This window comes from Accipiter gentilis, chromosome 30, assembly GCF_929443795.1.
Source record: "Accipiter gentilis chromosome 30, bAccGen1.1, whole genome shotgun sequence".
In the NCBI taxonomy this organism is placed as follows: Eukaryota; Metazoa; Chordata; class Aves; order Accipitriformes; family Accipitridae; genus Astur; species Astur gentilis.
The window spans coordinates 1,584,879-1,600,925 of NC_064909.1; the positions used below are offsets into that span (position 1 = coordinate 1,584,879).

The following is a 16,047-nucleotide window of genomic DNA, read 5'->3' on the forward strand; positions in this document are numbered from 1 at the left end:
TCTAGTTTGGTTTTGCATTCAAATATGCTAAGACTAATCTCTCAAGACAACATCTGTTTCTGTTAGGAACAGGATGTGAAAAGGCATTTTTTAGATTAAATACACAAACAGAAGTGAAACAGAACTCTAGACTATTCTATTATTTAGCAGAATTAGCAGTATCTGCACAGAAATATTTTAAAATTAAGCTAATAGGAAGAGCTTCTAGACTTCTGTATTATCCGTATGCATACATAAAGAGCATATACTAGCTCTATTAAAAGGCACTGCAGTCTCCTGGGACTGATGTTCATAACAATAACAATATGGAAGAAGTTTCACAGATGCATTAGCCAAACCTGACAGTCGATACATAAAGGTGTATTGGGTTTGTGTGGCAAGGTTTTGGTAGCCGGGGGGGTGGGTGGGGGGGGGGTTTACAGGGGTGGCTTCTGTAAGAAGCTGCTGAAAGCTTCCTCTGTGTCCAACAGAGCCAATACCAGCCGGCTCCGAGACGGACCCGCTGCCGGCCAAGGCCGAGCCAATCAGTGATAGTGGTAACGCCTCTGTGATAACATTTTTAAGAAGGAAAAAAAAGTTGTGACAGACGGAAACAGCCGCCAGAGAGAGGAGTGAGAACATGTAAGAGAAAGAACCCTGTGGACACCAAGGTCAGTGAAGAAGGAGGGGGAGGAGATGCTCTAGGCGCCGGAGCGGAGATTCCCCTGCAGCCTGTGATGAAGACCATGGTGAGGCAGGCTGTCCCCCTGCAGCCCGTGGAGGTCCATGGTGGAGCAGATATCCACCTGCAGCCTGTGGAGGACCCCACGCCGGAGCAGGTGTGTTCCTGAAGGAGGCTGTGACCCCATGGGAACCCCGTGCTGGAGCAGGCTCCTGGCGTGACCTGCGGATCTGTGGAGAGAGGAGCCCATGGAGCAGGTTTTCTGGCAGGACTTGTGACCCCATGGGGGACCCACGCTGGAGCAGTGTGCTCCTGAAGAACTGCATGCCATGGAAAGGACCCATGCTGCAGCAGTTCATGAAGAACTGCAGCCGGTGGGAAGGACCCACGTTGGAGAAGTTAATGGAGAACTGTCTCCCGTGGGTGGGACACTATGCTGGAGCAGGGGAAGAGTGTGATGAGCCCTCCCCCTGAGGAGGATGAACTGGCAGAAAATAACGTGTGATGAACTGACCGTAAACCCCGTTCCACATCCCCCTGTGCTGTTGGGGGGAGTTGGTAGAGAAATCTGGGAGTGAAGTTGTGCCTGGGAAGAAGGGAGGGGTGGAGGGAAGGTGTTCTGAGATTTGTTTTTATTTATCATTACCTTACTCTGGCTGATTTGTAATAAATTGAGTTAATTTTCCCCAAACTGAGTCTGTTTTGCCTGTGACAGTAATTGGCGAATGATCTCTCCTGTCCTTATCTCGACCCACAAGCTCTTTGTTATATTTTCTCTCCCCTGTCCAGTTGAGGAGGGGGAGTGATAGAGTGGCTTTGGTGGGCACCTGGCGTCCAGCCAGGATCAACCCACCACAAAAGGAATTCTATCACCCTTCAAATACACAGAAACTTTCAGAAGCATATTTTACCTCTAAAATCTAAAGAGTTAAAGAGCTTCAGTCACAAAACCCAAACACATCTTTAAGGAGTTAGTCTGAAGGATCCAATAGCATTTTTAGACAGCCAAAATATGGGTAAGGAATAAGGAAGCCAAAAAGATTTTAAATAGTAGAGAATTTCCAGGGAACACTAGGTTACATTTCAGCAGACTAATCTGGATAAGAGAACAGTAAACTAGCATAAAAATACTGGAAAGTTTCCCCATCTAAACAGACTCAAGAGGAAGGCGGCAAAAACTGCCAAAAGTATCTTTAACAAGCTTCCAAACATACGTTCCACATCAGAAGAGATTCCCAGCTGAGAAGTGGAAAGAAAGACATGATGGACATCTTAGAAAAATCAGAAATCTTTCATAAAACTAAAGGAATGTGGAGAAAGAAAAAACAATTTATGGTCATATAAGCAGTAAATCATTTTATATAACAGCATTTTCAAGATATAAGATAATTAAGTTTCACCATCTCTGAAAAATTAATGAAAGTACTGTAACGATCCACTCCCCACTCTCATTAAATCCTTTCAACTACAAAATCTGCCTTTGATGTTGCAAATGGAGACCTAGCTCCAAAAAGCAAAATCTGGGCTTCATCTCCTAAAAATAACTCTATGTTCATATTTACAAACACTAAGTTAAGATGACAAAAATCCTAACAAGCAGGACTTTATCATGGAATACCAATTGCAAGAGCTCACTTAGCTTTAAATCTTACAACATGTATTCATACTTCTTCATAACAAAGAATAGTCATCTGTTGTTGCTTACATAGATGTTTCTACAGAGCCTCAAACTTCTTAATGCATTCGTTTTTTACTGTTCACTAATCTCAGTGACTTCAGTTCAAAGTCCTCACTCAAGCAAAACTCAGAGGACTCACTGAGAATTCTGACAAAATAAACCTCTTGGAAGCAGTACAGACAGAAGACTATAGATTTTGAAAACCCCCCCCCCAAACAAACCAAAAAAACAAACCCCAGAAGTTAGTAGAGTCTCCTATGAATTCACAAAGTCACAGCCTTCTTGGTATTTATTGTAATCAATGTACTTTTACAGGGAGTAATTTTGTTCTAGAAACTACTTTGAATTTTAATTTTTACTTTTTGTTCATATCACAAAGTTAAAAAGGGAAAGAAAACTGTGATCTTTAAGACAGTCAGAGATACCAAAATGTATAAAAGCACAACACAAATTCAGAAAGTCCCACAATTACATGCTACAAAACATGTGCCTGAAGATAGACATGCATTCATATTTATGAGATAAATTGGAGCCTTAGAAATACATGTTTTATATGGTGACTTGAAATACCAGAAAATAACTTTGTTAAATATATCAGAAGCAAAGCCCCATAAAATTGTTCAAAAGCATATGCTGACTGGTAGTATTTGCTGAATTTATTTTGAAGGCTTTTTAAATACCTAAATCTTAAGCAGTGAAGTCTGACACTTTCTGCTTGGTCCTTAAACTTGTAAATAATGAAAAATTTATCATAGCAAATAACCAGTCTACATTACAGAAAACATTTAATGCTTAAGAAATTAGCAAAACAACACATCTTATTTTAAATATTAGTTACAAAATTTAACAGTAGCAATGAAATTTTCACTACAGCTTACTAAGAGCTGGTAGAAGCTCAGCTGGAGAGCAAATGGAATATATACTTTTTCCTGGACATGTAACAGAAAATGTAGCATATACTTTCTTTTCTGACTAATGAGAAAGATCAACAGTAAGTCTGAGCAATGCCCTAAATGCACCAGTGAGAATTTTACTGACCAAACAGCAATAAGATGGGTACATATATTTGTTGACAGAAGATCTGTCATGAGCACAGTGCTAGGAGTTTGTCCCCAGATACTCCAAAGCATTAGTTGACACAGAAAAGACTCCAGGAATCATATAGGTTTGCTAAGCACTTAATTTTTCTGGAGGGTTGAGACCTGCCTTTTTCTCAATTGAAGGACATAGAAGAGATTCTGATGGAAAACCTCAGTCAATCCTTTCCTTTAGGGAACTTTCTGTGGGTTTTCCAACAACAGAAGGAAGATTCTCCCCCAAATTATTACATAAATATATAAAATAGCCAAGATAAATATTTTGAGAAGTCTTAATACAAGATGAAAATACTTAGCTTTCAGAATTGAGCAGTTGTTGTGTTATCATCACCACTTTCCTGCTTTTCATAATCACCATCTGTCTATAGAAACCATCTTTCACCTTTCATGTTAAAGTCAGCTTCTCAGCCCTTCAGTAGGAGTGCTCTTTTTTGTACATGCTTGCATACTAGCTAGTAAAAAGCAATCTCAAACACTGAATGGGATACATAGCAGGTTAAATTCTCTACCAATCTCTCAAAAACCCTCACAACTTCTCAATGAAAGATAAAGAAAATGGCTAAAAATTGTCGAAATATGATCTTCATAGAATCTTTTGTGAGAGCAAAATAATCCCTCTCAAGCCCATCAGCATATACAACTATTTCAAGTTCTTAATAAGATTTATTGTGCTCTTTGAATGTCGCAATATTCACACTGTTTTCTGGTAACCAAAGTGTTTATATTTCAGGAGAAAAACAAATCCAGCAGGAGGAAAAATGGTATCATACGTCTCATACACTGACAGAATTATGCTACAAGGAAGCAGCAGTCTGAGACCTATTTCAAAATAAGACTTATCTGTACAGAAGAAGTGATATAATGTGATAAAAGTAAAATACAAGAAAATGTTTATCACTCCAGTTACATGTACAATGAAGTCTGATTTTTTCTTGGTTTGCCAGGTTCATTCATACTTAGATTTATCCTGAAAATACTGATTTGTAATAATTGACACCATCTCCTGAGAAAGCCTGTATGTAGCTCTACATTTGAATTCGGACTCCACATACAATATCTCTACCAGGTATGAATTATGAATAAAACTAAAGCTGCAGTAGAGACATTATGATGAACTAAATTATTGTATTAAAAATAAAATCATCGAAGCATTTGTAAAGCTCAGGTTATTAAGTCAATAACTTACGTTTGCATTTTCTGGAATGTTCATCTGAAACATAAATTAAATTCATAGCCAGAGTGTTATGTCTGTTTCAGATTTATGAAAGATATTATGATGCAATAAATAACAGCAGCTACTGAGTATGTTAGAATGTTTTGCCTACTCTTATTCATGTAGTTATTGATTTATAATTTAGAGTGTTCTGTGATTAAGATGGGTATTGAAAAGTAAGTTCTCCTCTTTCATGGTATGACAGTTGGACTAAGATAAAACATTCTGGTCTGTTCACTCTAAGCTAACTGTCTTATGCAATCTGTAAAACCTCCTCAGTGATGGGAGCTGGCTTGCCAAAATGTCAGCAGCAGGCAGCCTTCCACTGCTTTCAGGCAGCCTACCTACCACTCCCTCCTAAAAGAAGTCCTTTGGGATCCAAGAAGAACAAATCTGTCAGCATGTAAACTGGTACAATTTTTAGCTGAAGAATTCAGTGCTATGTAATGCAATATCATCAGTGAAACCTATGGCATTACTAGAATGCTACATTTGTGTATTCCTCTGCTCTAATCATCAGGGAGGACATCATAATACAGACTATAATATACACTGAAAAAAGAACAATACAAAATACAGCAACAGTCCACATGTCCAATTTCAGTCATTCTTATTAGGTCTTCCACTGGTATCAAACCTCATGTTCAACAATATTTTAACAATGACCTTATTTTGAATATGAGCCCTGATATTTAAACCAGCAGTTAATGATATACCTGTTCAGAAAAAATACCATTTAATATTAATTTAACTCTTTACAACTTAGTATTTATTAGTAGTTGGAAAATAGGATACAATGGTACATGCCCAAAGAGCTACTTGGAAATCAAATCTGGGGTGTTAGGCTTTGTTTCTCTTTGTGTTCGTACAGTCATTACAGTCATTAGCATTAAAGGTTGCTATTTAGAGTTGCAGCCATACAGGAGGTGGCGAAAAGATAGAACATACGGGAAGGTAAACACTACGATATGTCAAGCCTTCGAAGATGTATTATATTCTCTCAGTTTCTTCTGAAAGAGCATACACATTCAATGCGGGATGGAATAAAAAAAAAAAAATATCTCAGGCATGCCTACATAGACATGTACAGTTGTAGAAGTCACGCATTCACCTTCCAAGTCAGCCTGCCATGAGACAAATTTGGTCCAGGAATTGTTTTACTGCTGTGATGAGGTCAAGATAAATATTTTCCTCTTAACACAGATTTTTACCTCAAGCTCATCAGTGAAACCGTATAGCTGCACTTCTCCTGCTTAAATCAGTGTCTGGATAGGATAGACTAGAAACATGATTACCTATACCTTTCAGTGCAGAAATGGCCCTAAGTCATATGGGAAAAAATGGTAAAAATAAGTTTTGCCACACAGAGATAGCAGTACCATGAGATAATACATTTTTTACGATACAGAGAAATAAACTTCGCCTGCACAAGGCTGCCTGTACTTCTATCATTCACCTACTTTTCATAAATTTAGCAGCATAAATTACTTTTTCTGATGGACTGGGCAACAGGTGAGTAGAGTCTGAAGATTTTACAATGCAAAAGCAACAGCAAATCTAGCATGAGAGTAACAGAATGAAATTACTCTATTTTCTAGCACAGAATGGTAAAGACCTGTTTCTGGGCAAACAAATGTTAAAGCTACACAATGTATCAACTGCAAAATAAATGAAAAGTTCTAAACTAAATAATTTGTCTTTTACGAAACTAATTATTAGCTAGACTTTCCCACAACTGTTTAACTAAACTAAATATTTTTTTCCCTATACTTTCTGCTGATTTCCTAGTTTAACTGCTTTCAGGATAGGGAAATGAGATAGGAAAATGGAAAACACATTAGAGACATGATTAAAGATATTAGAGACACTAGAAATACCATTTTATATCACATTAGAACAGGCTGACTGTAGACTTGAGAGATCATAATTAAAAGAAGCTTGCAAAATAACTAAACTGTTAAAATAGTTAACATATGATATAGCCTACATGTTGTTCATAAACAATGTAAGATATGCAAAGTGTTTAAATGATGAAGAATAGCTTTAATATTACACTAAACGTTCCACTTGGGAGTTCAACCCTGGCTCAGGGCTAAGCCCTTTCACACATCTTTAGCAAATCCTTAATCCCTATAGACAAGAAGACATATGTATACAGTTCAGATGGATTTTGAAAGGAATGAATAACTTTATAATTATGAATATTATTTGCAGGTTTGCAATATGTGAAAAATGAGACTCTGTGCTTGAGTGAGAATGAAGCCTCACTTCCAATTTTCTTCTAGCATCTGATGAAAAGTCAGGACAGAATCAAAGTCAGGTCATCATCCAAACTATTTCTGAAATATTAGTCCTTGCCAATGCAGAGTGCAGGAGATCAGGTTCGACAATCCAGCCAATTTGAGCTGACATGCTGGTTCCTACTTTATGTTCAAAAAACCTCATGTATACATATGCACACAATTGTTTGAAAGAGACAGCATAGTATCAAAGCTGAGAATTTGCTAATGCTTCTGAGATTCTTATTTAAAGACTAAAGAATAAGTGGCATTGCATAAAAGATATAATTATACTAGTCATTTATTGATAAAAGCTACTTTTTGCTAACGTATTTCTGAGGTTATCAAAAGCTTTGTGTTATGAGGACATAATTATATTTAGTTAATACTATTATGACAGCAAATCAAGTGAATTCTTCCTATAAAATCAGAAGGAGCATGACAAATAGGAAAAGTAGGAGTCAAAGGGTTTTCCTCGGCAACTGAGTAACTTGGAATGGAAAGCAGCAATATGAAAGAGTATTCTACACAGAAACAGGAAGAGGTATAAGAAAGAAATCACCAAACAAATTCTCAACCTCTCCTTTATTTTAGGAGATAAATGAAGAACAAACTCACATAGGCATTGCCATAAGGGAACAGATGCAAGATCAATCTAGCTTAGTATCCTGTATGGTAAGTGAAAGCATTGCAGTGTTGGATAATTCTAAAGAATATGTGAATCACCCACTGTCAAAATCCATGATATAAACTTCTGTAAGATTCATCTCGATTTTTTATCGCTGGACTGGTATAAAACATGAAGAAGGAGTTTTACTATACTCTCTTTCAATAGTCTTTATTTTATTTTTTTTTAAGCAATATTTTATGCCTAATTCCTGACTACTCAGTTTCATCAATAACCTTTTGTGCAGGATCTCATTGTGCCTTTTGATAGTCTGATTATGTTAGTGACTTCTTAATTCTCTTCCTGAATCACATGTTTAAAAAACTGCAGAGCTCAAGAAGGGTTATTTCCTTTGCAGAAACCAGGATAAGTAGAAATTTTAAGATTCAAATTTCTAATTTTTTCAGCATTCTGTTCTTAGATGTAGTTCTGGTTCTTTCACATGTATGCAGTTCACAATATAAAACTCTTGTATATTCATTTATTCCTTCTAACTTTCCTCCTGCTTATGTCTATGATAATTTCTTTCCCATTCCTTCATGAAATCTCCTCTACAATAATTAACAGAGTTACAATCCTACTAAAGTTTTAGAGTACTCAACAAAATAACAAATGTGACAATCGACTGCTGGTTCAATCACTAAGCAATTTTAGAAGATAATTGGCAACCTTAAATAGTTTAGGAAATCTATCCACATTAGGACACTAGCAAAATCTAAGTTCCTAATTGTCATCTGTCCTGTCTGAAATTCGAGCTGAAGATTCTCTCTCCTTTCAGTTACAAAAATCCTCACAAAATGCATAAAACCCAGTATAAATTAAGTCATGAATATGTAAAAGTTATACACGATAATCTAGGATGAGGCATGCTCCTCTTTACTAACAAAAACATAAGCATGTCTAGAACCTCCTGACACCAACAAATCTTTTTATTTGAACAATTCAATTAGAAAATAAAGAAAACACGCAACTATGCAACAAAAATCTGTCTACAGTTACTGGAAGATGTTTTATGTGGATTTTGAAACAATTTGCAAGAATAGTGTTAATTATTGTCATACATAATCAGCTCAGATGATGTAAGGAAAGAAAATGCAATGCTTAACAGTTAACCCTTTTCAATTAACCGTTATAAACCCCCCCTTACTTACACAATCCACGCTAACTGGTCAATATAATCTGCATTGTTTGAGTTGCTGTTTCTATAAGGATTTAAGCACATACCTAAATCCTGTGGTATTACTTATATGGATAAAGTGAAATATATCCTTAAAACCTTCAAATCAGGTTCTAGGAATGGTTTCAGGTAGTTCTGAAAATTTAGTATGCAGAAGATGACTTTTTCCAAAATATTAACAGTAAATATTGCTTATACTGCCATATCGTTTAAAACTCACTCTTCTGGAATCTAATGATTTGAGTTTTTAAACTCATCTTTTAAGGTGCATGATTCAGTATTTATAACTTTTGGGGTTGACAACATAAGTTTCTGGAATTTCTTTAATAGACATATCAATTAAAGAGTGCACGACAATATTAGAAGAATTAGTTATGAGTCCTGATGAGGTTTATGGTAATTCCTAAACTCCTGAGAAGAGCATTTCATACGTTTGCGATGGTCCCTATCAAACTTCTTTTCCATTCTTTCACAAGCCTCCCCAGCTGGTCGACAATTTCATTGCTGCGGTAGGCTGTCAAAAACTTACCACAATGAGGAAGCTTTTCAAATCCATACAGAAATGTGAAGGTTAAAAGGAAAACCTTGAGTCAGTATATGCATTTGGTGGATATCAGAGTATTAAAGTTACATAATGGCAAATAACTTATTTTGCTATGTAAGTTGACCACTATGTTTTTCAACAGATGGTGTTCTTTCAAGACATTTTACTTCAATCTTAGGTAGAACAAATGGGATTAATCAAGTCTGAAGCACAAAAATGTGTTCAGGTCTGAGTCCAATAGGAAAGAGAACTATATCCTAGCCATTAGAAGACAGAGCTAAGAGTATTTGGCTGCCAAGGAATGAACCAACGTATCTTTGAACTGTCATAGCTTTATAATAGAATAGAAAAATAGCAATAACCACTTGACGTTTTATAGTACTTTGCAGCTAAGGATCTTAAAACAGTAACTTGCCTACAAAGGAAGCAGAATGCTTCATACAGATACAGTCTTATTCTTCATGTGATGTTCAGCTGTAATTTAAAGGGGTTGATTTTGTTTTTGTTTTTTTTTGTCAGGGCATAGGCTGCTTCTCCTAGTACTAGCTTTCTTTTTACAGACTTTGAATCACAGAAATTTTTTTTTCTTGAGCCCTCTGGCCCTGAGAAGACCTGGGGAACTACAGGCCAGCCAGTCTCACCTCTATGCTTGGCAAGATCATGGAGCTGAGCCTCCTGGAAACTATGCCAGGGCACATGGAAAATAAGGAGGTGATTGGTGACAGCCAACATGGCTTCACTAAGGGCAAATTGTGCCTGACAAATTTGGTGGCCATCTATGACGGGGTTACAGCATTGGTGGATAAGAGCCGAACACATCATCTACCTGGACTCGTGCAAAGCATTTGACACTGTCCCGCATGACATCCTTGTCTCTAAATTGGAATGACGTGGATCTGATGGACGGACCACTCAGTGGATAAGGAACTGGCTGGATGGTCGCACTCAAAGAGTTGCTGTCAATGGCTCGATGTCCAAGTGGAGAGCAGTGAGGAGTGGCATTCCTCGGGCGTCAGTATTGGGACCGGCACTGTTTAACATCTTTGTCAGCGACATGGACAGTGGGATTGAGTGCACCCTCAGCAAGTTTGCTGATGACACCAAGCTGTGTGGTGCGGTTGACACGCTGGAGAGAAGGGATGCCATCCAGAGGGGCCTTGACAGGCTTGACAGGTGGGCCTGTGCAAACATCATGAAGTTCAACAAGGCCAAGTGCAACATCCTGCATGTGGGCCAGGGCAATCCCAAGCACAAATACAGGCTGGGCAGAGAATGGATTGAGAGCAGCCCTGAGGAGAAGGACTTGTGGGTATTAGTGGATGAAAAACTGAATATGACCCACCAATGTGCGCTTGCAGCCCAGAAAGCCAATTGCAATCTGGGCTGCATCAAAAGAAGCATGACCAGCCGTTTGAGGGAGGTGATTCTGCCCCTCTACTTCACTCTGGTGAGACCCCACCTGAAGTACTGTGTTCAGCCCTGAGGCCCCCAACATAAGAAAGACATAGACCAGCTGGAGTCCAGAGGGCCACAAAAATGATCAGGGGACTGGAGCTGCTCCCCTATGAGGAAAGGCTGAGAGAGATGGGGTTGTTCAGCCTTGAGAAGAGAAGGCTCCAGAGAGACCTTACTGCAGCCTTTCAGTACCTAAAGGGGGCCTACAGGAAAGATGGGGAGGGACTCTTTAACAGGGAGTGTAGTTGTAGGAAGAAATATAATGGTCTCTATTGGGTTTGTGTGACAAGGTTTTGGTAGCGGGCAGGGTTACAGGGGTGGTTTCAGTGAGAAGCTGCTGGTAGCTTCCCCTAGGTCTGACAGAGCCAATACCAGCCAGCTCTAAGAGGGACCCGCTGCCGGCAAAGGCTGAGCCAATCAGTGATAGTGGTAGCGCCCCTGTGATAACATATTTAAGAAGGAAAAAAAAGTTGTGGGACACACAGAAACGGCAGCTGGAGAGAGGAGTGAGAACATGTAAGAGAAACAACCCTGCAGACACCAAGGTCAGTGAAGGAGGAGGGTTAGGGGGTGCTCCAGTCGCCGGAGCAGAGATTCCCCTGCAGCCCATGGAGGTCCATGGTGGAGCAGATATCCACCTGCAGCCTGTGGAGGACCCCATGCCAGAGCAGGTGGGTGCCTGAAGGAGGCTGTGACCCCATGGGAACCCCGTGCTGGAGCAGGCTCCTGGCACAACCTGCAGATCTGTGGAGAGATGAGCCCATGGAACAGGTTTTCTGGCAGGACTTGTGACCCCATGGGTGGCCCACAGTGGAGCAGTCTGCTCCTGAAGGACTGCACACTGTGGAAGGGATCCATGCTGCAGCAGTTCATGAAGAACTGCAGCCCATGGGAAGCACCCACATTGGAGAAGTTCGTGGAGGACTGTCTCCCATGGGAGGGACCCCATGCTGGAGCAGGGGAAGTGTGATGAGTCCTCCCCCTGAAGAGGATGAAGCGGCAGAGATAACGTGTGTGATGAACTGTCCATAAATCCCATTCCCCGTCCCCCTGCACCGCTGTGGGGGTTAGGCAGAGAATCTGTGAGTGAAATTGTGCCTGGGAAGAACGGAGGGGTGGAAGGAAGGTGTTTTGAGATTTGGTTTTATTTCTCATTACCTTACTCTGGTTGATTGGTAATAAACTGAATTAATTTTCCCCAAGTCAAGTCTGTTTTGTCCTTGACAGTAATTGGTGAATGATCTCTCCTGTCCTTATCTCAACCCACGAGCCCTTTGTTTGTTTCATTTTCTCTCCCCTGTCCAGCTGAGGAGGGGGGAGTGATAGAACGGCTTTGGTGGGCACCCAATGTCTAGCTAGGGTCAACTCACCACACGTTTTTAAACTGAAAGAGGGTAGATTTAGATTAGATATAAGGAAGAAATTCTCCACTATGAGGGTGGTGAGGCACTGGGACAGGTTGCCCAGAGAAGCTGTGGATCCCCCATCCCTGGAAGTCTTCAAGACCACGTTGGATGGAGCTTTGAGCAACCTCGTCTAGTGGAAGCTGTCCCTGTTCATGGCAGGAGGCTTGGAACTAGAGGATCTTTAAGCTCCCTTCCAACCCAAACCATTATGTGATTCTATGATTCTATTCTAACTATTACTGCATGTTCTTTAAATACTTGTTTTATTTTTAATGAAATTTTGGGTCATTATCCATTCTGGTATTTTATATATTAAAGTTTCAAATAAAATTTTAAAATCTCAAATGTAATTTTAAAGACTACAAAAAAGCTATAATACTTCTGAAAAAAATTATTTAAGTTTCATTAAAATTCTCCTGTAGCAAGACTTTACATCTGATATGGTGGGTTTATGTGTACTATGTATAAGTACACAGCGAGACCTTTTTCAGCATTTTCTGATGAACTGTCTGCATATGTTTAGAAGTGTTATACAGTGAATTTTTCTTAAACTTGTCTCTTGGTACCACAGAGAATCAAATTGTGAAAACCCTACAAGCTGATTTGAAAATATATAATCTCCAGTCTACAAGAATTTTTTAATATAAATGTTAGTTACAATATGAAGATAAATATTGAAGCCTGTTACTTTCAGAACTTTAAGAAATTAAAAAAAAAGAAAGAGAAAAATAAAGTTATTTATATATTAAGTAGAAAATACTGTCATTTTCAGAAACACAAAGGCACGAAAGAGCCTGGACTCTCAGTTATATTCTTGCAGAGACAATTGGTCTCCCAAGGTTGGGTTTAAGGCATACTGGCAAGGCTGTATATGTTGTGTTATTAACAGTGTTTCTACCATTTTTTTTATGTTTGCCATTCTAAGTATTTCCTGAGCACAATAACACAAGCGTTTTAAGAAACAATGTTTTAAGGCATTATCATTATAACAGCTATACATTACAGAAGATTCTAAGTCCAAATGCTGCCAACATTACTGGACTAGGCTTGTAGCAGAAAGGAATGCAGAGATACACAGCCACCTAAAATAGTAAAAAAATAACTTTTCATTTATCTGTAGCCCTCAAGCAATATAACTGGAAAGTTTAAAAAATAAATAAACTGTAAGTGAACCTAAGGGAAGACTTTTATGTTCACACTTAGCATCTTAGTTATTGAGGACTTTGTGGTTTTCACGTCCATGTGAAATGATACAGAGTAACAGAACCTGACTCAAAACTGATTGAAAAGAGGACTGGAAAGAAGAGAGTAGGTTTCCAGCTACTTTCAAGGATGAGAAAACCATATAATGTGCAATTCAATCATATAAAAAGTCTTATCTCAAAACTATCTTCTCATCCCAGACTAATGTCCATTTAACACTCATTATCTGAACAGGATGGGAATCAATTACATTTACTTTTACTTATTGATTAACCAAAGACAATATTTCATCATTGTGACAGATTCCCCGTGCCAACCATCTGTCCCAAATAATTCTTTTTTCAATGAACATTTAATATGGTCACCTATTAAATTTTAAAAAACAGCTCAGTTAGAATAAAGTATGAACAACAATACACTGGCTTTACCATAAGAGATAAAAACCTTTAAGTTGCCTATGGACAAATAGTACTCATCTGCTGACAAAGGCACGGCACATGGTAAAATGGTGTTGAGTGTGTTAGCTATCCTAAATGAATGCATTATTTATTAATTCAGCTCTAACTTGTTTGCAAGTGATGTGAATTATTAAACCACTTGAGGAACAATTATAATATATCTTTTTTAAATACATAAGAATTTTTACTTTGTTCACACTTACTAAGGTCTTGCTCCAAAAAGGTACCATTTCACCAAAGCTGCTCAGATGCAAAAAAATGGAGCTATTTGTCATTTCTGGAACTAAGTTCTCATTTCACTTAATCACATTAATTTTTTTAACAATAGAAATAACTACTATGGTTTATTAAAAATGCTAAATAGAACACAGTTATCTAAAGTGTATAATATAAAAAAAATTCTTAATCACCAAAATTTTTGTGTTTACGTTGTGATATCAGAGCTAGAAGCATAATAAATGAAATTTCATTTTATTTGAATGTAAGATTTCTCTCCTAGGCTGGAAGATTAAAAAAAAAAAAAAAAAGAAAAATTTGTGTTTATTGGTGTTTAAGGATACTGTGCAATTAATAATGACTGCACAAAAATTCTCTCAATATCTGCAGTTCTGGTTTAGATATCTTTTTTGTTAAAAGCCAGTATTTTCAAATCTTCCAGGGGAAAAAAAATATAATTTCCTAGCATTTTTTAATGAATTATGCTAAAAATATCCTTTTCAGAGAATTTAATCAAAGATTCAAGGGCCTGCAACTGAATTTATATTCTGGTTTTGTGGGACTGTTCAACAGAGTATTCACATCAGTTTATAAAAGCCTTCAGCACCTTGAGAGGGCTATAAATTTATATCCCTGCATTTGTGGATACAGAATTAGCACTATACAGCTGATTTTGAAAATAACAGTTTCTTGTTCTGGTACACATTTGAAGGATATGCGGTAAACTGTATTGTAATAATCTAATAACTTCTCACTTAATTAATTACACTAACCTGTTTTTCTGGAAAGAAAAGGTAGTCTGTGAACTGAAGAGCTGAAATCTTTTGCCTCTTTCAGACTAAAACAGCTAGATGGGCTCTGACTTTCCTCCAAGTTTATAGGAGGAGACTGGTCCAAGACTGTAGAACAAGCAGAGACAGCATTAAGCTGGAAAAGAGCATCTTGTGCTTTCTTTTTTTCTTTTTTTAGCATATTTACCAGAATATCTGCAAGATACATTAAGGAAATCATTAAGTACCTCTTTTTTATAAAGAAACAATCATCTTTGTTCATCCTTAAGTCTTTTTTTTCCAAGTGGAACAATGTACATTATTGAAGCCTATACATGAATGTGAATTTGGTTTTTGCCATATTCTTTGTAATTATATTCATCCACCTTAGTTTTTCCAAAGAGCAGATTCATTTTTACTAAACAGTAACAAACTCACACATTGACCACAATTGTTGATCCCATTCAATCAACCCCTGTTAAAAGCATTTACAGACAAACAGGAATGAAAACTCTAATATCTTATTGCCATTGTGTGACACTCCCTTTTTTATTTTTTAAATTCTGTAATAAACAAAATTTCTAAGCAAAAGAAAAAAACCCCCTTAACTTACAAGTAGCCTGGCAAGTGCATCTTTAAGCTTTTCACAATAAGAATTCTTACTAAAATGCAGAAAAGGTCTTTAGGAAATTTATTCCAATAACACTATGCATTTACTAGAACTATATTTGGTGTAAATACATTGTGTCTAACAGCTTATAGAGGGCTTACAATGAAAATCCTACGTGCACTCAGCCAGAACCACAGGAATCTGTGATATGTTTTTTGATAGGCTATTCATTTTAATCCTAATTAATCCTCTAAATGAACAGCAGAAAATCTAAGTAGTCTTTGAGGAATATTATTAACTGGACTAGGTAGTAATAATAAAACACTTTACAATTCAATTGTTATGATAGATCCCAGATACCATAGGCAGGAAGGACCTCATAGTTTGTTTATTTTCTAATGATGATGTACAGTCACTTAGCAGCTGCAGACCCTGTGAATCAGTGTTGTGTACAAACTCTTAATTCTTATATTATTCCTATATAACTCTAACATGGATTTACACAAGTTTCCTCCTTGTAATTCTGCAAAAAAAGCTGTATATCTATCAAGCACAAGTGCATTTGACAGAGATGTTTTGCTTTTTTTTTTCATTATCAATCTCACACTAATGA

General features: G+C 37.6%; 1 protein-coding gene across 1 annotated transcript in view; it reads right to left on the minus strand.

Annotated features, from left to right (window-relative positions):
- The window catches only part of KIF6 (kinesin family member 6), a 187,566-nt gene that overhangs the window by 96,252 nt on the left and 75,267 nt on the right, over nt 1–16,047 (minus strand). The window contains exon 13 of the mRNA XM_049833729.1: nt 14,862–15,040. Within this exon, the coding sequence (XP_049689686.1) occupies nt 14,862–15,040 (179 nt within the window). The remainder of the gene's footprint in view (nt 1–14,861; nt 15,041–16,047) is intronic.